Consider the following 23,100-nt stretch of genomic DNA (forward strand, 5'->3'; position numbering starts at 1 on the left):
GGGTGGTGCATTTCAGCAGTAGTGACAGTAGGTTTTTACAAGCGTGCCATGCAGACCCTTGTTCATCACTGGTGAAAATGGATAGAGAATAGTGGTGACTATATTGAAAGGTAGTATTTTATGGGTGAGAATTTGTTCTATCAAGTAGTGTTATTGTGCTTTTTGTATCTGTTGTGCTTTCCATGAAAATAAACAGAAGGCATTACTTTCAGAGCAACCCACATAACATGAAATACCCTATGATAATTTTAATAATGTTAGATTTAAAAACTTCCTCTATTGAGTTGACTATATTTGACTTTCTTTTCAACTAGATATCCAATAAATTGCTGATTTTTTAAGTGTTCAAAAGTAGCCTTTTCAATGTACTGCATTCTTCAAAACATTCGATTTCTATGCTTTCAAAAGCCAATTTTGGACACCAGCTTGAAGGAGGACAAGAGTTTTCACTGTATATACACTGTATATCCCTTGAAGGTTCAAAACCACAAGACAGACATGTCCCTGATAATAATCAAGTAGACTTCTGCAAAAACAAGCAATCAAAAATGTTTGTGAGTAATTCCCTAGCAGGCTAAAACAGACTTGGTTGCTAATGCTCAACTGAACACAGAATCTAGAGCTCTCTAAGTGTGAATTCGTAACTCTGCATCTAGTTCTATGCCCCTCAAATCAAGAGGACTAAAATAAATGGAGCATGTGCAGCAGCATTCCACTGAGAACCTCAAGAAGTAGAAGCTCTGATGTAGGAGGAGAGGCTGTACTTGCTCAGCCTGGAGAACAGAAGGCTTAGGAAAAGTCTGATAGAAGCTTAGCAAATTCTGTAGGATTTTGCTGTTGGGGGCTCCAGTTCTAGAGACCCCCCCAACACAATAAGGACATGGAGTTGCTGGAGCAGGTCCAGAGAAGGGCCACGAAGATGATCTGAGGGCTGGAGTACCTCCCTTACAGAGACAGGCTGAGAGAGCTGGGGGCAATTCAGCCTGGAGAAGGCTCCAAGGAGACCTTATAGCAGCCTTCCAGTACCTGAAGCAGCCTACAGGGAAGCTGGGGAGGGACTTTTTAGAAGGGCAGGTAGTGAGAGGATGAGAGGAAATGGTTTTAAGCTGGAAGACAGTAGATTTAGAGTAGATATTGGGAAGAAATTCTTTACTGTGAGGGTGGTGAGACACTGGAAGAGGTTGCCCAGTGAGGCTGTGTTTGCCCCCTCCCTGGAGGCATTCAAGGCCAGGCTGGATGGGGCTGTGAGCAACCTGATCTAGAGAGAGGTGTCCCTGCCTGCAGCAGGGGCTTTTGGAACTAGATGGTCTTAAAGGTCCTTTCCAACCCAAACCATTCTATGATTCTATGAATATACACCATAAAATATTTTTCTCTGCAACTATAATCAAACATAATTATGTATGTTTAGGGATGCAATTAACTTCTACTTTAAATAACACAAGCCTTTCAAAAAATAAACAAGCTCTGAACAGTCTGCACTGTGTATTTTCAAATGTTATGCCTGATTCACAATATCTTCAAGATCTTGGATCCAATAACTATATGCTGGCAGTTCCATTACGACCAACAGGATGAGCCACAAGACTGGTGACTTTTTTATACCAATGTTTCCAAGGCATAGTAGTTTTTCTTGGAAGAGTATATGTATATTTTTTTCCCTACAGGCTATGATTTTATGGGTTTTCTGCCTAATGCTTAAAACCAGAGAAGTAAATTTAATATATTTAGTATTACTTATATAAGTAAAAGACAACAAAGATTTAGCTAAATTATCAAAAATATTACACTGCAAACAAAATGTTCCAAGCAACAAAGGCATACATAGCAAAACAGACATTGCTCGTGAATGTAAATAGCTCATCAACAATAACCTACCTTTTAAATAATGAGGTTACAAAGCATGAAATGCTGTTACATTGACTGGTCAGAATCAAATTACTTTATGCTCAGAATTTTATTTTGATCTATGTAATGAAATTAAGGTGTTGGCGAAACAATATAGTTCCTGAAAAGCAGAGGAATTGTATTAGTAAATAATTCAGTGAACTTCTTTGACTTCAGCGATCTTCGGTGAAGAGTTACGTTTTCATAACAGTAGGAATATGGATAGCTATTAAAAATTAACTTGCATTAGCCTGCTTGTCACTCCTATGGAAAAGTGATGCCATTACTGGGATCTGAGTGAAGTACTTTTTTGCCTGCATGTGCTTATGCTTTACTTCGTGAATAAATGATGCTTTGTAAGCCTGGAAGGAAAGAAAACACAAATCCTATTAAATACAGTTAAAATATTCAGCAATATACTTGTTGCTTTAAATTTTAGACAGAATAAATAGCAACTGCTTACTGAAGGAAAACATTTAATGTACTCATATCTAATATAGAATGAAATAAAACATTTTATAGTTCTATACTGCTACCTTATGGTGAAAATCACTAACCACTCCTGGTGAAATATTAACCATCTGTTGAAAAGAGAAAAACTTCTGGCAGTTTTTTATCCATCTGAGGTAGGAAATGGTTAAATATCAGCACTTACAAGGTAATTAATATGTAAAATGTCCTTGGTAAGAATCAGAATTATTATTTACAAATAACCAAGGCAGCAAGCATTTCACTTTGTCTGAGTCAGCATATTTTCCTGATTTCTCATGATTAGTACTAGCTCAGAAGATGATGTCTATAGCCAGAATTTTTAGTTGAAATAAATAAATAAATAAATCTGCTCTCTCTGTAGTCATAGTTATGAATTAGTAGCACTACTAAAGAAAGTGCTTAAGGGGCTATTTTCTTTGTTTCAATGAATGACAAACAATGACATTTTAACGTTGCTTCATTTTCTCTTTTTTTCACAAACGCTTTTTCAAACAAAGCTTTGGCCGTTACCACTGAAGAAAAGCAACTCCTCACTGGCCCAATTCCATTTCTGTCACAAGAACTAACTGAAAATAACACAGAACAACTTTAAAGTACACTTGTACACTTTATTTGCTGCTCTTCTGGCCTATCTCCTACCTCCACTGAAGCAGGAGATGTGGAGGCCTTTTGCCATTAACCTTCTACAGCCCACTGCCAGTTATATAGAAGACAGCTGAATAGTTCAGAAATGGCAATTTCCAACTCAGAAGGAAAGCATTTGGAATAGGAAAATTAATGGTTCTTTTTGAGAGTCCATAATTTCAGAGTGCATACCAGCTAGGAATACATCCAATAACACATTAAATTCAAGACTTGCACTTGTTGAAATAGATGAAGTTTACTTTCACTATATGTGAAAAATGTAAAAATGCAGAAAAAATTCACTCCGTACTCTATCTCATGTAGTTTCAGTTTCATCATTTGGAATAAATCCAGTTACAGAGAAAGTATTAAGTCCAAATCAGAAAGCATTTCTATTTCTATTGCGTAAAAGTAGTGAAATATTTTTACTAGAATTTATCATTCATAGCAAAATCACAAGTCTAAGCTCTGGGCCTAATCAAGTTAATAGCATCTCTGACACTGACAATCCAGCCGTCAGAAGTAAAACTAGGAAAGTGCATAATCAGAATATTTGCATGCCATCGTACCAGGAAGATAGATTTATGGATGCAAAGGTGTGTTATTAGATTCAGACCGCCTGAACAGCCTTTGTTGACTGGAAGTGAGACAGAGGAGTTAATGTAGGAATTTCCATCATTAACCTGAATTTAAATTTTAAAGGTAATGCTCAAGTAAGCATGTGTCTGCTTCAAAACACAAGCTGGGCATGCACAGAAAAGATACAGATAGCTGAATTTCCATTAGGTTTCAAATTGTCCACTGTATTTTGTTCCCAAAAAAAGACTACCATTGAGAGAGTAATTCATTTCCTCTGTCATTTTAGTTCTCAGATAATATCAAGATTTCCAAAATGAGTACCATCTGAAGGCCATGCTAGATCAAAGGTGCACAACTGTCACAACATCTACAGTTAATGCCTAGTAGGCTTCACATCTCAGACAACTACACCTGAGCAGAAATGAGGGAGCATCACAGGTATGGAACTGTCCTCATTAAGCAGCACAGTTGCGGCTAGTAAGCTTCTTCCATTTCAGGTGGGAGAACCAGAGCAAGACAGTTTAGGTATGTATTCTGCCAGCTGCTCTCTGGACTACTGCTTATCTATTTAATAGCACAAACATAAATCATTGAAATAGTCACAGTGGGCCAATTTAAACATGAATGAGTGTAAGAACTTTGGCCAAACATCATTACTCATGAGATTCCACTAAAAGAGTAGAGTTATTGGAAAAACATAAGCCATCAGATATTACCTCTTCAATGTTATGCAGCTTAAGATGTGCATCTGCTTCATCTTTAGTGAGGAAAATAGTGTTCCACGGAGACCACTCTTGCTGCTTATCCCATCTGACCATAACCAAATCATAGAGGTCATTGCAAGCACTTAGAGCTGATTGACAGCCCCATATGTTCTCAATCATGTACTGCAGATGCTGCAGCTGAAATGGAAAACAAGAGTAAGAAAGAAGTGTATTTCACTCTACGGCAAAAACAGTAACAAATTAAAAGTCCAAATTTTTGGAGTCAAATAGTTTAATGCATGTCATATAATCACTTGGTTAAAGAATGTCTAGACTTGCATCTTCCTTTAGCAAGGTGTGGCAATTATTAACTAAATTTTTCTTACATCATTGCTAAAATGCTACGTTCTGACTTGGATTACTTCTGCCAATGGCAATTTCCCATCTTCCTTTGACAGTCTAATTGCTTAAATGCTCTCATAAAGCTTCTTAGAACCCATTTTCTTTCTCATGTAGCATGCTTTAACCTGTTCAGACTTCTTCAGTTAAAGATAATAATCCATCCCTGTTATCCCACATTCAGGGGTTCAGAATTACTGTTACTGAATAAATAAGCTATTATACTACTAAATTACTTAAGGTTTACATCAGAATAATCTGTCTTGAAAAATGTGGAAAACTGGGACATGAAAAGTCCTACCCTAAATCACGGCCCACTCTGCTTTCTTGCTCTCACTCTGCTATTGACATACCAAGAGTTTATTGCATTCATGATACTGTTGCTCATTTTACCAAATGTGGTCACCAAAGATCAGGTAATAGTTATACTACAACATTAACAAAAAGTAATGGACTGTCTGTAAAGGTTCACTGGTACAGAAAGGCCTTTATGTATACTTTTCACACATTCCAGGTTAAATTTATATTAATCTTAAATTGTTTAATTTTTACTAGCCATCTGAAATGAGCACTAATTCTTGATAAAAATAAAATCACATATGAAAAAAATTAGGAAAGCAGTTGCCACTGAACTTGGTGGCAAAACTGATTCTTCTCTGTCTCAGTCATGGAAACATTATTAGAAGATTGTTATCTACAGGAGCCTGTATACAACAGAATTTCAACAGGTTTTCCTCCAGCAAGCAATCTGAAAAAGGCTCATTCCTCTAAGGAGAAATCTTGGCTTATTTAAATTAGTGTTTCCACGTTACTTATTAGATCCCTGAAAAAATATGAATGGAAGCATATGAACACAGTGAGATGAAGTCTCATGGATTCTCAACTACCTTGCTTCCAAAATCCAGGAACCCAGGTGAACTGTTGCCTGGAAAAATGTATGATAAAAGATGGGCTTAGGACATCCATTATAATAACTACACGCTCACTGATTCCAAGAACATGAGGCTACTGCTACATCTGGTCTTAAATCTGGCCCTCCTTTATTAGCTTTCATTAATTAGTGTATATTTTAAGTATTTCCTCCTTTTCACAACATTTTGAATAACTGTATCTTCTTTTAAGAAGCCAGACATCTGGAAGTAGATATATTGGCAAGTACTACTTTTTTTTTTTTTTTTTTTTTTTTTGTGCATGTGCGTGTGTGTTTAGCTGTGAATCTCAAATAACTGGCTAAAACCTATGTTGAAGTATATAAAGTACCACCTAAAACAGAGCCATAAACTGACTCGTCACTGTTGGAAAAAGTTTGATTTAAGAAATAACTTTTGTTAAGGTTGATGTGCATTTTGCTGTGAAAATTCACAATTAATTCATATCACATGACACTCTATCCCTCCCCCCCGATAACTTGTTCTGCTCTCACAAGAAACAGAAAAGACTTTCAACCACTATCATCTGACAGGTTGGGAGCAAGTATAATAGAACACTTAGAACTAAGACTGGGAAATGAGTGTAGGCAAAGAATGGATAAAGAAGGGCAGCATATTCATTAGCTCAAAGGATCACTTCCATCAGGATGTTGCTCAAGAAAAATCAAAGTCACCCTCTGTAACATTGATTCTAAGGAGAACAACATTTTAACTACGTTAAAAATTCTTCTGAAAATATAAAAGACAGCCTCAGGACTTGACACAGCTGCTGAACTAGTTGATTCTGATCCAGAAAAGCAGGTCTTTAGTTGCACTCAAGTGCCTTAGTAGCACTCGCGGTGTTCAGCCCAAGCATGGTTAGAATCAGCATGCAAGAAACCTAAAGGAAATCTTTCATCACAAAAATCTTACATCTATCCACAGGCAATACAATCAAAGCCTATTTTGGTACTGCACTGGGCAATGAATAAAGTCATTGCTGCTGCAAAAGACTTCTGGTTGAGACAGTCATTTCTGGATGTACCACAGCTGTTTCTGAATAGAAGCAGAGTAGAGGACAGACAGTTGCTGGAAGGTGAATAAAAAATAGCTCAGAAAAATGCAACAATTTAAGTAAATGTTAGGAAAAAAAATAAGGAAATTAGTAGCTGAGAACTAATCTCAGCTGTTCAAATATTTATAGCTTGAAAGAGAAGAACTTGAAAATAATCTGGGTAAAAGTAACAGTCACAATGACAGTCATTGTTATTTTAGAGACTATGCCAGTATTTTTAGGCAACAGGATGGCCAGAGTAGTACCAGAGAATTTGGATCATCTGAATCTGTTAGCTAGACATCTAGTTTCTTTTAATGCCTTGCTTGTAACCACTTTTGAAAGTACAAGTATACTTGAAGAGCTTAAGTGCTTTCTCCTAATAGTACTGAGCATTATATATCACAGGAAGAAGTTTTCGTAGCATTATCCTATTTCTTTTCCCATCAAACACATCCACAAAATAAAAATTCTAATCAAAGCCACCAGTTTCCATTATTTGCAATGCTCTTTCAGACATTACCTGAACTAAGAAAACAATTCTAGCATCATCCTGATAATCAGCTTCAGATTTCCTCAGATTTTCTAGAATAAGTCTGTACTTCAGAAATGACTCTCGTCGTCGAGCCTCATTATCAAGCTTGCAACACCACTGACATCTGCCAAGGGTGTGGGAATTAGCAGGAATGGGAAACTCAGTAGCTGGCAAATAATTTTCACAACTACGACAGAAGTGAACGTTTTTATAAAGCTTTAAGGGATCTGGTGGAACCTAAAAGATAAAATTAAAGAAATAAGTTACTTTCTCACAACTTACCACTACAATTCCTTGTGCGTCACCCGGATTCTGTCAGGAATAGATTTTACACATGTTTATGGAAAGACTTGAATATTTTAAAGCCAGTAAATTATTTCAAAAGACTCAATAGGACTTATTTATTTATTTAGTAACAGAAGACTTCAAAGAGGTCTGTTTTTACTTCCTCTCTGTATCTGCTTCTCACAAATTAACTGTTCTTCCTTTCTGGACTCATTGGGCACTGTCCTCCTTACATTGGAGGAAAAAAAAAGCTTTAAAATCTTACACATCTTTTCAGATGCCTTAGGCCACTTAAAATTCTCAGATTTTTTAGTTCATACCTGGAGATCTTGGCTTGCTCTCTACTACCTGCTAACCTGACAAATTGTTAAAAACACGTTTATGCTTCCTAAATTACTACATAAGCCCATTTATGTGATGATACCTGTAAATATTTTTACTTCCTGAGGAATTCCCCCAGCAGTTCTACAGCAAAAGGTTACAGAAAGTAAAAGAGCTTCACAGCTTTCAATTCCCCTTCTCTATCTTTAGTTTCATAGCCATTAAGTCAGACTGCAGTCTAGGAATACTACCTTAAGTATCCTTGCAACTTCAGGGTTATACTCTGGAGTTTTAATATATTGAAGAAATAGCGTACAAATCCTTTTCCTCAGTCCTTCTAAGTTGCATTCTTTTACCTCTCTTGACATAAGATCAAGTTCCCTGTCAATTAATTCCACTATTTCCTGTGTTAATTTACATTCGTGTTCCTGAAGGAAAACACAGAATTAAAAAGGAAAAGAAAACACAACAAGAAGGAAGCAAACACAATAACTTAAAGGTATGAAAGCAAATCATGGCTTCTATGTAAGTCATCGTTCATAGCTCCATATGTTCATAATAAAAGAACCCTTACTGTCTTAGGAAAATAACCTCCAAACACACTAATGTAAAAAGTTGGAAAAAAAAAAGAAGAAGATGAGAATACATACAGATTTTGCTTTAATGAACCTGTGCATATACTGAAGCTGGGAAGAACTGTAAATCTGGAGGCACATATACTGGTAGAAAGGAAAGGGAAGGAAAGGGGAAAAGGAAGAAAAAAATAACCACACAAAAGGCCTACAGGACTTGTAACCATGCTTGAGACCAGTCCTTTCAATACTTCAAATTACTTAGAGATATTCGAGAGACAGGAGTCAGATGACTTCAGTCAATGTTTTTTCACCTAAAATATGAGTGCTAATTTGCAGAAACTCTAGAATTTGTTTACTACACAATACTTAATTGTATTAAGATGAGACGTTCATAAATTAGCAAGCTTCTCATGTCATACTGACTTTAAATTAAATTCTGCTATTACCAAAACCAAGAGCAGGACATTTGTTACCTTCTTTAAGAACCATGAAACAACATTCTATTCTACTTTGCTGTCAATGACATCTCAAAAGTACTTAAAAACTTTTTTTTTTTTTTTGTACATGAATATTAAATAAATAAAAAAAAGGAGAGAAAGAGAGATTAGAAGAAAGAAGACAAGTTTTTATTTCACTGGGAATACTGGCAACATCCAGTGGGGACACCGAATGGAAGGGAAAAGTGTAACAGTATTTGCCAGCCAAAGCAACAGAGGTGAGATGGTTCTTTACAGATATTTCAAGCAAATGAGAAAAAGAAAGTTATAGTAATAGCCATGTACATTTATGTCATGATTTTCATCAGTTTGTTGTGAATATTAAGCTGAACTTTGTAGTAAATCTGTATTATGTGTTAATACACCAAAAAAATGTACTAAAGCCATGGGGCTAAAACCCTAATGCACCTTGAAGAAAAATGCATACATCACAAAATGCAACATGAATTTTAAGAAAGCGTGGAATACAAATCATTGTCTCATGCCATTTGGTGGATTAGACATTCTCTTGCTGCCAGCTGATCACCCTGGCACCTATCTGCCAGAAGCAGCATTGTTTATGTATCAACATAATTAAATGATCATGTCTTTTGAAAGCACAGCTTCAATCCAAACATAGAAAAATAAAAACGTACCTTCACCGTACCTCTGAGCACTAACAGCACATCTGTTCTCTCATCTTTCGGGATGCCATTCATGCTAACACTGCGGTAGATTTCCAGCAGCTCTCTGGCACGGAGTGTGCCCTGTGTATCCATTTCAGTGATTTTTCCATCACATGCTTTCCATCTCTTCGGTTGCGCACACTTCAGAAACAATTTGTACAACTGTGCTATTGTAAACGGATCACCAGCTGAACAAGTGTATTGTTACATAAAGTTTTACCAGAGCAAATTGGGACATGACTTTAATGCTCAACTAACGCAGAAATCTCATTCTACTGCCGATACTTCTACAGTACCTTTTCCACCAGAGCAAGCATTCGATTGCACGCTTTGTTTAAAATTGAAGGTGATGAAATTTTGAAGTAAATTAATATTCACCTACAAGGATACGCTTCTTTAAAGAACAAATTTACTGACAGTGGTGCAGAATGTATAGACTTTGGTAAACTAAAATACAAGAAGAGTTTACAGCTTATTAGATACTTGAGCTAGCTCCCTGCTTGTAACTGAACTACATAACATATGTCTACTATTTCAGTTCTCTTTGCACATCTTTTATCTTCCACGGTGAGGACTTACATAGTATTGGTTGCACTACTCAGTTTAAGAAGTCCAAACATTGTCCTCTTTCTACAGGACTGGCTCTGAGGGCTAATTATCCATGGAGGCAGACATCTAAATCCAACAGAAATAAAGCATTCAAACCCTCTCCCCATCATGGCCCAATTCCACTCCCTGTCTTCAATCATACAGTGGTACAGTTATTTCGAACTTCATTCTTGGTGTGTTAATTATTCAATTTCACTGCATTTGAAAAGGAAGTATTCACAAACATCTGTGAACTTCCCTTCGTGATTTCAGTAGAAGTTAGCTTCAGAAACACAACATGAAACCTTCAGTAGTTTTGAGGATAACACCCTAGTAACTGTATGATCATTATGATGAACAAATATATATGCCTTCCGTGGTGATGTCATAAAAATGGCAAGAATATTACAACATGTATGAACTGTCTATGTCACATCAAAATAGGATTTTTCTCTTCTTATAATAAATTATGAAATTACAAAAATAGGTAAGGGAAAGAAAAACAAGGCAATAGAGAAGGGAATCCAGTACTGAATAACATTTGATTATGTTATCAGCGGGGGTGGAACCACAATGAAATTGTTTACCAATAATAACAATGCAGAGCAGAAACTGATTATAAAACACAACAGTAAGAAAGGTACTAGTGAAAAATAAAACTCTTAGTTCCTTAATGAAATCTTTGAACTTATGCAGAATTAGAAGTAAGCCATTTTCTGTCTTCAAAAATGAGTGCTTCACCGTATCTTCATTACTTTCCTACACTAACTCAGTACATTACTAGAAATGCTTAAAAAAGGAGAAGAAAACAAGTCAACAACAACAACAGCAACCAGCTTAGGAGAAGTGTCATGCTGCAGCTTTATTGCAAAGCAGATAAGCAACAATCCCTGTTTTCCATGGGGTACTTGAATTCATTACCTTCATTTCATCCTCCTAATGAAACCACTCTTTCTAAGACAGCAGGGTCATTTGCTTACACTATGAGCACAATGAGTCAGTGAGTACAACTTTGCCTGGGAAGTGATTATTAAAGCTGGGTTCCTCTCATCAGTTCACACAAACCATATATGAGCTTACAGCCTCACTATTCTACACTGAATACAACCTGTAACACAGGCCAACTAAACTACGATCGCATTTAAATTATTCAAGTTAGGATATCTTTAAATTCTATCATTTTTTCCTCACTACTTCCATCAAAACTGAGTATTCAATAAAATAAGTTAAAAAAAGAACATAAACAACTTCCTATTGAAAACAAAACAACAGAAGTGTCAACATTATTACCAGTGTTTTAGAATCCCAAGAAATATATTTGCTTTAAACTGTCCCAGGCTTCTTTCTATGAGGTGATAGAGGAATGTCAAATACTAGGAGCAAATATGTAACAACAAAATGATGCATAGTTTTAGCATCATTTCTAAATATTTAGCTTCCTCACATTTTTTACTCCTGAAAGTAGTAATAGAGAATTCAATCACATCACAGCAACAAACCTCATAACAGTTCCACCAATATTTCAGATAAGTAATTTATAATCATAATGAAGAGAGACTATGTGTTTTACCAAATCAGTTTTTGTGAACCTGTTCCCATGCATCAATAATAAGTTTCTTTTGTACAAAAATCTTTTATTTTGAGAACTACGTATTTGAAGCTAAAAAATAATACAAAAAATACAGATATTTAAAAACTATTGCTGCTGCAGTGTATTTTTTTCATAATTATTTCACAACTATGAAAGCAGACAACAAAAATCTTTCTTCCATCTCTTCAGATTGATGAGATATTTTTTTAACTTAAAAGGACTTCTCGTACTTTACACTAAAGAGTCACTGAATCTAATGTCACTCTAAACCATCTTTAAATGAATGAATTCATTTTTTGTCTTTAAGTTTCATCCCCAAGATTATACAAGCATAAATTCTCTTGCAAAAATTCTTGTTCATCTGAAAGCAGTGAATTAATCACTAAGTTCAATAAGATTCAGTTAACGCCCTCCTGGCTTTCTATCCTGTACACGAACACTGAAAAATAGTTCCTTTAAAGTCAGAAGTGATGACGTAGGAACAAAGGCCCATGCTCAATGGAGAAATGAAGAATAAATCTACTTTCTGCAAGACAACTTTTTTGAGGGAAGAAAAAAGGATAAAATAATCACGTAATTAGTTCTGTGCTTTAAGGTTAATTTTATAAATACTATATTCATGCTTAAAAATTTGCATTTAAGTTTAACTGCAATAGCAAATGTTTCACTATAGAAAGCAATAAAAGAAGATACCACAGGGAAGGTCACCTAGATATTAGTTTTATTTAGAGAAACTGAATGTTTTTGAAGGAGAAGCTCATAGGCAGATTTCTAAAGATTCAAAAACTGATTAAGACAGATCATCGTTTCATGCATGAATTATTACAGCATTCTAATTCACAGAATACAAAATACAGAATGATTTGCAATGTTCTTATGTTTTATAACCTCAAATTAGCTATTCTGAATTCTGTCAGAATGATTTTATCACTGCCATCAGAATTGCATCTCTTATGTGGGATGGTTAAAGGATAAAAAACCCATCCACTCAATGCTAATTGTTTATATTATGTACACAACTAGTTGTGTCTGTGGTAAATCTCACAGCCTTAATGATGCACTGTTTGTCTTTTGATAATCAGTCACAAAGCTACAAAAGTTACTTCTGGCAAATATTTTGCAGATGCCATTTCTGCTCCTGTACTTTGGAACTTCCTTCATATTCAGCCTAAAATTACTTCACTGACCTTATCCAGGAAATGCAGTACTGCTTTTTGCTCATTCTCCTTGTCTGCATTTAGCTTGTGTCTCCCAATGGAAGCAATCAGCTGTGTCTCTTCCTCTAGAAGTCCACAAAGTGCTGCCTTCCTTTCAGCTCCAGTAAGAGTTCTGTTAATCCGTTCCACCTCCTCTTGCCTCCATGCTACAGATACAAATATTCTGGGTAGTTTTTTAGAAGATGCTTTCCAGTGAGATTTCTACTTTCATAGTCAAGAAATAACATAATTAATTTTCTATCATAATAATTAAAAAAAAGGGTTTTTTTTTGTATTAGTGAATTGGTTGTTATGCACAATACACACAAAACAGCACAGATAATAATGCAAAGGATAAGGATGTTCTGGGTGCAAGTATACATTGATTCCACACTGCCATGCCAGGAATTACTCCAAACTCGGAAATGGTTTAGGAGAAAAATCACTGAGACTTCAGCTTCTGTGGAAATGTTCAGTGCAGTGATTCCTTCATGATTTTGCACCTAAAAATAATGTTAGCAATCTCAACTCCAAACAATATGAACATCAGGATCTTTTTAACTCGACACTGATCAAAATTGCAAGAAGAGACAGTGTGAAGATCTTCTCAACAGAAGAACAGAATCTTAGTGTGGTACTGCTAGTACTCAGTGCTACTGCTTCTCCCTGCAGAAATGAGTGAAATCCAAGGAAGACTGACTGACAATCATGCTTAGCACTTCAGGTCTTAGGAAGTGAATACTGAGTGTATCATCTTTTGCCACGTGGGGCAGATGGCTGCAGAATTATAATTAGACCATCATTACTTTACTCTACCTTTCCTCTTGTAAAGCAGAACCCTTCCCATGGAAGGAAGTGATACACAAACATGCTGATGATAGCAGCATGTCAATCAGTAGATGCTGTAAAAACATCTGGCCTTCTGACTTGGGCAAATCACCAAACCACACATACCTGCTGCACTTTGAAGTACAAGCCAAACTATTTAATGCCTAACATGCAGACACATCTATCACACCTTATTTTGCAGTACCCATTTTTAACTGTAACTGCTGATATTCAACGTATATGCCCTTACAGAAATCCCTCAGTAAAGTCACTATTTACATCATACTGTTTTCCTTTGCATCCATCATAACAATTCCTGCCTGTGTTGAAGGGTATGCTCCATTTCGAGTACATCCAAAGATTTTTGGAAGGAGTTCTGCAAAATCCAAAACTTCAGCATTCCTGAATAATATCTCAAAGTTACTGTCTCAGAATATTTATGCAAAAGAAAAACAGTGTAAAGAAAACAATCCAATATGTGATGCACACTGACTGAGAAATCCTGTATCAGGTAAGATTAAAGGTAAGAGGAGGGAAGGGAAGGAAGTTTATTTTCTGCCTGTGGCTTCGTTATCTACAATGCCTTATGTTTTCTGTTTTAAAATATTTCAGTTCATTTCCTTAAGGCTTTCCAAGCTTTGGTATTAATGTGACAGCTGTCCGACAAGTTCTGAGTATCCAAAGATACATTTTTAAATAAAGCCATTTCAGCAAATAAAAGCACTGCACGGAATTAATTTACATGAGGCTTCATATGCCTGAAAGGGGCAGCAACTTCAAATGTAGAGTTAATAAATACAATGAGCAACTTGCAGAAATAAAGGGCCTGTAAAACAGTTATCCATAGTCATCTACCAGATTACCATGTACATTATGGTATCATGGGTTAGAAATTCCTCTTAGATAATCTATTTTACCTATTTTACTCATATTTTTTTATTCCAGTTTTTATAAAACAAATGAAGTGGTTCATACTTTTCAACTAAATAACGAATGTGTCTATATTCAGACACATTGAATATTTAGATACATCTCATTTGCACACATAGAACATTTAGATACATCTCATTTGCACCATACAGCCAGCAGGCAAGTTTTTGTACCAAAAGGAATTGCTTCTCGGGGCAGACGCTGTAATAGTATCCCTATGTTGTGATCAGCAGCAATAACCTTCACAGATCTGTAGAGGACAATAACTTCATTCTATTACTGTCACAATGATTTAGCTTGTGTAGACTGTTGACACTGTAAGAATGTAAAAGTAGTTTCAGATGCAGGTAGGAAAAAAAGAGACTTCCTAGAACCACTAAGCTCTATTATAATAAAGAGCATGACTGCAAGTCTCCAGAGAAGCAACAAGTCAACAATGGTAAACAAAAACCAAACAACATGATTGATATTAGACAATTATTTTCAACAAAATGTTAAGAAGACCTTTCAAATATCGGTGCTTAGCTTATTCCTTTACAGCTCTTGAAATGGCAAATGCTTCTCAGGTTTCCTCGATATACAAAGCTGTATTTTTTATTGCTTGTGAATCTGACCATACTAAGTTAGGCAAAAGAGATGTACGTAACCATACATTTTAAGTCTAAGAGTATCAGGATATGTGTGTATCTGCAAGAAGAGTCTTATCTGCAAAAGAAACAACACAGCTGAGAAAAAAACTGTGAATAAGCACAAAAAAAGTGGATTTCAGTTGATAGCATGTTAACTCTAAAGCATTTTTTTTAAAGAAAATTTTGGAGGAAATCAAATACTAAATGCCGTAATTGGAGAGAAAAAATGATTAGATGAATAACTTGTTTTTCTAATTTTAAAGTTGTTCCCAACTTGATAAGGGCTTGATTCTTCTAACATTCTCTGAGGAGAAAAGGGGAAGGAAGAAATCAAACAACAAATCCCAGCAAAATATAATTTCCCAAATTTAAAAGCTTAAGACCAGAAATAATTTTTACATTTGTCACAGAGAACAGTAATATTTATGTCATTTATACATTTAGACAAAGTGATTTGTTCAGTGCCACACAAATCATTTAATTCTGTCATGCTAAGTGTATAACTTGGGATTTCTTGAGTCATGAGCCTAAGCTCTATGAATAACACATGCTGCCAAATTTATGCTCAGTTTACCACAGGAAAAACAGCTAGGATGGTTTAAGGTAGGTCCAGTAGCTTTGCAATGAACCAGGGAATCCATTCTCCAAGTTCTGCTAGGGGACAGCAATGTGAAAACTGGCAAAGAGTCAAACGGTAAGCAAGCTCTTAAGCTTAGATAAAATGAGCTCTGTGAAGTGACAATGCAAGTATTTTGCTCTTAAGAAGTGTTCATTTTGAAATAACTACTCAAGTCTTGTGTTTCTTATAGGCCAGCGCGTTGCTTTCTATTTTCTTCATTTTTCCAAAAGGGCATAAGTTAATTTTCTGTTATAGTTACAAGATCATTCTTGTCTAAGATTTTAAGCCAATTATCTGCAGCATTCGCCTTATTTTGCCAGGGAAGTGCTTGTCTGTTTGCAGACACCACCCACTCTGCTAGGAGAAATATTTTGTGATGCTCTTTGGGAGCTTAAAAAGATTTTTTTAAGATAAAAAAATATATATATAAGTTTTTGGGGTTTTTTTAGTTTAAAAGATTTGTAAATTTTTGACTGCAGTTACAGCAGTTTTGTGAATAAAACACATTAGAATGGAGTAGAAATGACAGCAGAAGAGGGTGTGGATTAAATGAACCTCATCTATCTTTCATAAAATTCTTGGTAAAATGTAATCCATTATGAAAATTAAATGGGGAATGATGGATCTAAATTGCAATTTCTTCGTGGCAGTATGTTCAGTGACTTAAATGCATCAAAACTAATTTAGTCCTTTGAACCTTAAAACAAAACAATAGAAGAATCTTGTTCCTCTTGTTGACCTGTATCAGGGTGCCTTGCTCCTGTAGCCAATCTTAAATCATTACAGATGAATAATAAAACAAACAAAACAAACAAAATGCCTCCAAAATAGCACAGCTATTAGCACCATTTTATAAGCTAGTTATTTTCTAGAAAAGCTTCTAGAAATATATAAAAGGCAGGAAAATCTTTAAAAATGAAATAAATTCTGCATAGAGAAAGGAAAAGGAGATAGAAAAGGAAATGGACAGAAGGAGAAAGAAACCTGCCAAAACCAGAAAACCTGGTTCTAAACTATGATTTTTTGACTGATTGAAGAGTGTCCCCTTAAGAAAAAACTTACATTCTAAAGCATGGTAAAGCAGGTCGAAATCTTCTCTGGTTTTAGGGTTCAGTTTTCTCTCCTGCTCCATTCTCAGTCTGTCTTCTTTCTCTTTTTTCTTTTGTAACTCTCTTTGTGCTTCCCATCTCAGCCTTAGTATTTTCTTCTCCCTCAGATTTTGAACTAAATTTCTAGCATACCAACGACGGAAATATTTCTGTAATACTATTACCTACATATGATATAATACCAAAGAACCATCAGTTTAAAACCAAACAGCACTGCATTTTGTTCTTGTTTTTTTTTTTAGCTATTTAACTACATTTTCTAAGATTTGTCTTGTACTCAGACTAACTTCAATGCTTTAAAACCAGTTATGTACTATTATTCTCATCACTAGCCTGCGTACTCTTTTAGGTAACTGCAAGAGTGTAAACAGTGGAGGAATTAAATTCAAATATGAAACTAAAGCATACAATTACCAAATTCATTTTTCTTTTTCAAAGCCATGTATTTTTTTTAGTCTTTTCCCCTCAGCTTTTGTAGGCAGAGGTCTTCATTTTACTACTAATTTACGTATTCTCAAAATTGAGAAATTAATTCATACTTGCAAACTTAAATTTCTTATTGAAAACTAAAGAAAACAACAACCCACAACCACAAAATCAACTACATTTTATTTGTAAACAGAGAATAAAAATGAGATTACCACTGCTGATATGACAAAACTTTAAATATATATCCACCATCCAAAGCAGTGGCTATTAAATACTATGGAGCTAGTTTGGATATATCACAGTAGGGAGGACAATATCGTTCCTGCATTTTTTTTTGTACTGTGAAAAAATAAATACCAGAAGCTTCTCATTACCAATTGTATTGAACCTGAAGGTCAGTTTTGGTTGTAAGAAGCTGCTGTGAAGAAAATATTTAGGAACACATTTGCAAAGTGCTTGCTCTTGAACTGAAAACCAAAGAAAATCATTCTGTAGTAACATTTATAGCAGCATTATGGCTTGCCTACAGATACATTACAGATTTCAGTGACTGGTAATAATGATCACAGTAAAACTTAACTGGTTCCTCAGAACTACCAGGAACCACTTGGGTTCCATCCCTACAAGATACTTACTGCTGCCAGCTGATGCTGACCAAGTAATGTAGTTTGCAGGGCAAGGCATGTAGTTTGGGTCCTTTTAAAGAGATCAAGAGAATGCCAAAGGGACAAGCCTATTTTAACTCCTAACAGTATTTATAAAGTTTAACTTAAGACAGAAACCAGTAAGTTCACAATGATTAATATTTAAGAAATTGTAAGGTCTCAAATGTTGCTGAAAACACCAACACTGTAAAGATGCAGATGCACACTTACCCTATATCAGAAAGATAATGAAATGTGAACATTTCAAGTTCACTGTTAAAATCCCTTTTTGGACACTCATTAAATACTCAAGTAACCTTTCTACTACTTTGCTTTGCAGATACAGTCACAAACATATGAGAACTTACAGCTTCAAGTCGACGCTTATGGTATTCCTCTGCTGTAAGGTACTTTCCAGGGTATATTACTTTATCAGTCATATTTGACACATATAGGCCTCTTTTAGTCATCTGTGTTGATGTTGGATTTGTTGTTCGTTGATATTTATTTCTTTGAAAAACTGTCTAGTATAAAAAACACATGTCAAATTATCAGAAAATACACAGATTGTTTTCTCATTACAAGAACAAAAAACTAGCTATTTATAAACCCAAATACAAAACTCACGATATAAATCCATTACATACATTCAATCACATACTTAATGCTGACTTACTTCCTCATTCCTTTTTGAAATAATTCTGTCAACATTCTGTTGTTTGGAAAAATAAAATACATCTAAAAGATGCACCCTATTGCACCATTACCTGAGTTTCTCTACAAAATAACGTAGTTCCTTTTTCAGGTCTTTTTTTGGGTAACGTTTGTGAGCCTGCATTATGAAATTCCACTCCTGTTACTCTGTTCTTAAATCCACCCAGAAATGGTTTATGAAAAGTAGGTCTTTCAATTTTCACAGCTACATCGTGGAATGAATCAGAATCTGTTAAAATGAAAGTTACAGGATAGAAGTACCATTGCTTTTGGTAACAGATTGAGATTACAGCAGGTTTTTTTATTTATCTATCTTTACATAGATATCCATAGGCATACAAATATATCTACAGAAACATATTTAAAAACATCATTTACCTGTTTGTACTCTGACAGTGATGACGTCTGGCATGCGGTAATCCTGTCGAGCTGCTTTTACAGGTAAAAGCTCCAGGTCAAGACACAACTTCTCAGTCTGGATAGCTTCATTAAGTTCATCCCTACCCCACATAACAGTTTGAGTACTCTCAATTATGCTTCCTAAAAGATAAAAAGAAAATCAATTTATGATGCAGTTCTCAAACAAAAGCAAACAACAAAAACCCTTCAGATTTACCCCCAAATGATTTTATTGAAACATGGCAAGAGAGAACAATCAGATTTTTAAGCTGAATAAGTTTTCTTTGTAAAAAGTTGAGACAGTATTATACACCTTTTTAAGGGAGATCTAACACAGTACTGTCAGCAGATAAAAATTCATTCATATTAAAATCAGAAAAGATACAGTAAATAAACTTACCCACATACACAGTGAACTTTTACTGAAAATCTTACCTAAACCTGCTCCAATTTGGACCTGACCTCAGCCAAACAATGGCTGAATCTGTGTGTTTTTTCACACAGTGCTTGACTTTGTATTGTTTACTCAAAGACTGGAGCAGACTTACTTCACTTGATGCTCCAGAAATTAATTTGGTTTGATTTAGAGATATGACACGCCATCTGGCTTTAGTACAGTGCACTTCCCAGGAAGGGATGGCCAGCTTCTTGAGAGTAAGAGCATCTGTGCACGACTCGGGCAAGAGAAGGCAGTCAGCACTTCCATATTCTGAAGGATCAGCCACTGTGCTCACATGTGGAAGAGAGTGTGTTGCCTTCTGTTCTGAATGCCTAAGGAAGCAGGGCACTGAATTGAAAAGGGGACACCCAGAAGAGAGAAGAGCAAAGTGCAGGAAATACTGGACTGTTTCAGAGACTGCAGGAGAAAGGCACGGAGAGTGGCTGGTAAGTCACAGGAGCACTGAGGAGGTAAAACAGTGAGGTGATTGCTATGGTCTAGTCTAAATTGATACTAGCTCATGTTGTATTTGAAATATGCACTGCTAATTTTAAAATACTTGTACAAAAGTCAAATGCATTTCTTGATACAAGGATCCCTTCATAAAATGTCACATTAGTCCATAAATTGCTATCATAGTGTGTAATAAACAATCCATCCCTCACTTGTTCAATCACACTTCATGTAAGTCACCTCAAAACCAAGAACCTGCAAACGTGAACAGGACAAGAGTGTGGGGAGCACAAAAAGGCCTAATCAGATTGAAGAAAAGAATCCCTTTAAAGCAGTAATGTCCAACATTTTAACAGTTTCTTTACCTGTCACTGTTGAACTTGTCGTGTTCTCTGACAGCACTGCATTTTGAGAGGTCTCTTCTTCCCTTTCTGAACTTCTTAACTCAGGTAAAATAGAGGAATTTTTAACAGTAACAGGAAATGCATTCTCAGGTGATGCACTGAATGGGCCCTCTGGCTCAAGCACACCTTGAATGCCATCTCCCAGTGCCTCACAACGACCAAGTCCTTCACTAGGGTGCTCCTGGGAGGCCAGCAGCTCGCCGCCCTCATGTGCCTGCGTGGTGCTAGCAGCAGGGTGCCCAGCAGCACGAAGCAGGACCTGGCTGGATGGCTGTGTGCCAACGTCCTGCTCGGGCCCGGCAGACAGCTGCTCTGCTGCTCGTGTTGCTGCTGGCACGGCTTCGGGGCAGCTCTCCGAGGCACCTTCCATCTCCAAAGGGCGAGCTCAACTTTTTGTCCTTTCTGCAGGAATAGCCGCAGTACCTATTAAAACCTCATGCTGGTTCGTTGTTCCAATCACAGGAGCAGCGATATCCTGAAAAGCTCTCCCTACATTTTTTTTTTCCAAGCAGCCTATTAAGGAGAGCTTAAGGTGCTAGTTTTCACTCAGTGCAAAACGCTCATCTTCTCACTGGTCTGACAGCCATAACGTGCCAGCAGAGCCTCAACATATACATATAGAAGAATATACGTGAGAATACACAACCACGACTGTGTTTTACATACTGATAGATAGGAGAGATAGGGAGCAGGCAGAGCCCCGCCCCAGCACTCCCAAGGCCCACCTCCCCCCGCGGTGGGATGCCGGCCCCGCCCCCAGCCCCACTGCCGCTAATGAGGTGCGGCCCCCTCACATCGCTCGTTCCGCCACGCGCCGCGTACCGCCCGACGTGGCCTCTACAGGGCTGTCGCGGGACGCCCCGTCACGGACGGCCCCCCACGGCGGCGCTGCGCGTAGCGGTAGCTATGGCAACGCGGAGGGGAGGAGGGGCGCGGAGGAGCCCTTGCGCATGCGTGGTGGGCGCGGTGAAGCCAGGCAGAAGGCCGCGCCGTCTCCGCGGCTGCTCAGCCCGCCCCCCCGCAATGCGCGCCGTGCCGCGCTCGGGGCGGGCTCCGTAAGGCTGCAAAGCGCAGGCACCAAGCCTCGGTACCTTCTCCTTTTCTCTAAATACCGAGCTGTGCCTGAGCGCGGTGCAGAACGAGACGAGGAGTAACTCACTCCCTGGAAAGAGCTGTGCTTTATCGCCATCATAACCACCCTCGGCTTTCCAATTCAGCTTCAGTTTGGAAAAGGCTTTCTCCCTCCCCCGCCCTGCAGAGCAGCATATACCTTGTACATAAATATCCCGACCTAAGCATCTTCTTTCGAACATAATCAAAATCACATCAAATATTAAAACGGTGTCCTGTTAAGAAGCTCGGTGCTGCCGCTGAGTGGCAGTCAGGGCGCTGCCGTCCTGCTTAAAGAGGCTCCATCCGTGCTCAGGACTTCCATCGGCGTTCTGCTGACCCTGAGGCTTGCACTGATCTCCCTTTCCGTACCACAGCAAATAAAATCTTTGGCATCACTGTGTATTTCCAGCATAATTAGTAGAGAAAAAAAAATGAAGTGCTGTAATTGTAATCAATCTCTACGTTATGCCTTGCTGGTACATTCATCATTTGTGCATACCATTCATTGCTACAAAGGATTATAAATACCAGATACATAGCTACAGAGCTCATGGCAAGACATGAATTACTTTTCTTTTTTCTCCTGGCAAAGGGTTAATTTTCAACAAACCAGGAACAACACTGCCCACACAGATACCTCTCAGCACTTCACTCCGTTATCTTTCCTCCCTTTCCTCTCAATAACTGCTATTAAATGTTGATGTAACTATAACTTACTAGTTATTAATTTAATAATCTTGTGTGGCATAAATGGTGTTAATTCCTGCTTTCTGAAACAGTAAAAATAAATTTAGCCACCAATAGAGCATAAAAATATATCACAATGCATGCTGAAAATTGGATAGAAATCTGAGAAATCCTTCTCTAAGCAATTTCTAGACTTCGCCATCAGGAGAAGCTTCATAATACTGAGAATAAATGATTCCTAAATTAAAATATGAGTGAAGGCTAATTCAGTGTTTTGGATAGATACATTATCCTATTTTAAAGAGATCTGAAAGAACCCCACATAGACCAGCCCAAACCCTGTGGATAGAAATTAGGGAACCTAGCTCTAAAAATCCCCCCAGAAGGCAGGAAGTTAGTCTTCATTTGAGAAAGGGACAAGAGGTGAACTCCCACTGAGTGGAACTCTGTTTTTAACACTGGCTATCAAATGTCATCACTAGTGGGCCAGTAAGAGAATTCTGCCCTGCAACATAAGTCACAAGCTCATAGGACACCTCATTCATACAACAAATATGGCCTTAGAAGCAGTGTATAACGGAATGAGGGCTCAGCTGTCTCCATCATGAAAGAACAGGAAAAAAGTGCAATAGCTGTTACTACACTTTGCTAATGTTTCCACCTCAAGAATTACAAGCCAAAATACTTAATTTTGGGGTCCCTCCGGTTTCTTCTACTCACACAAGCTCAATACTTACTACCTAAAATCATGTCTTCATTTCTCATCTGACACTGCTCACGCTCATTCAGGTTTACAATCCTTC

At 37.0% G+C, this 23,100-nt stretch overlaps 1 protein-coding gene across 4 annotated transcripts; it reads right to left on the reverse strand.

Annotated features, from left to right (window-relative positions):
- Positions 1 to 1,314: 1,314 nt before the first annotated feature.
- Positions 1,315 to 20,960, reverse strand: IQUB (IQ motif and ubiquitin domain containing). 4 transcript variants are annotated; one of them, XM_065743505.1, is made up of 11 exons: positions 20,459 to 20,960; positions 19,181 to 19,342; positions 18,856 to 19,031; positions 18,457 to 18,612; positions 16,969 to 17,179; positions 12,892 to 13,067; positions 9,496 to 9,666; positions 8,040 to 8,216; positions 7,171 to 7,419; positions 4,299 to 4,484; positions 1,315 to 2,249 (listed from the first exon to the last, which is right to left on the reverse strand). In XM_065743505.1, exons 1-11 carry the CDS (start codon positions 20,865 to 20,867, stop codon positions 2,124 to 2,126), a joined length of 2,199 nt encoding a protein of 732 aa, XP_065599577.1. In that variant the 5' UTR covers positions 20,868 to 20,960; the 3' UTR covers positions 1,315 to 2,123. The 4 variants fall into 4 exon arrangements, with proteins under 4 accessions (XP_065599577.1, XP_065599580.1, XP_065599579.1 ...); XM_065743508.1 differs by lacking the exon at positions 20,459 to 20,960 and adding an exon at positions 19,637 to 19,992; XM_065743506.1 differs by lacking the exon at positions 1,315 to 2,249 and adding an exon at positions 3,567 to 3,993.
- Between the last annotated feature and the right edge of the window lie 2,140 nt (positions 20,961 to 23,100).

Source organism: Cyrtonyx montezumae, unplaced genomic scaffold, assembly GCF_038088225.1.
Source record: "Cyrtonyx montezumae isolate F1298 unplaced genomic scaffold, pur_monq_1.0 scaffold_3, whole genome shotgun sequence".
Classification (NCBI taxonomy): Eukaryota; Metazoa; Chordata; class Aves; order Galliformes; family Odontophoridae; genus Cyrtonyx; species Cyrtonyx montezumae.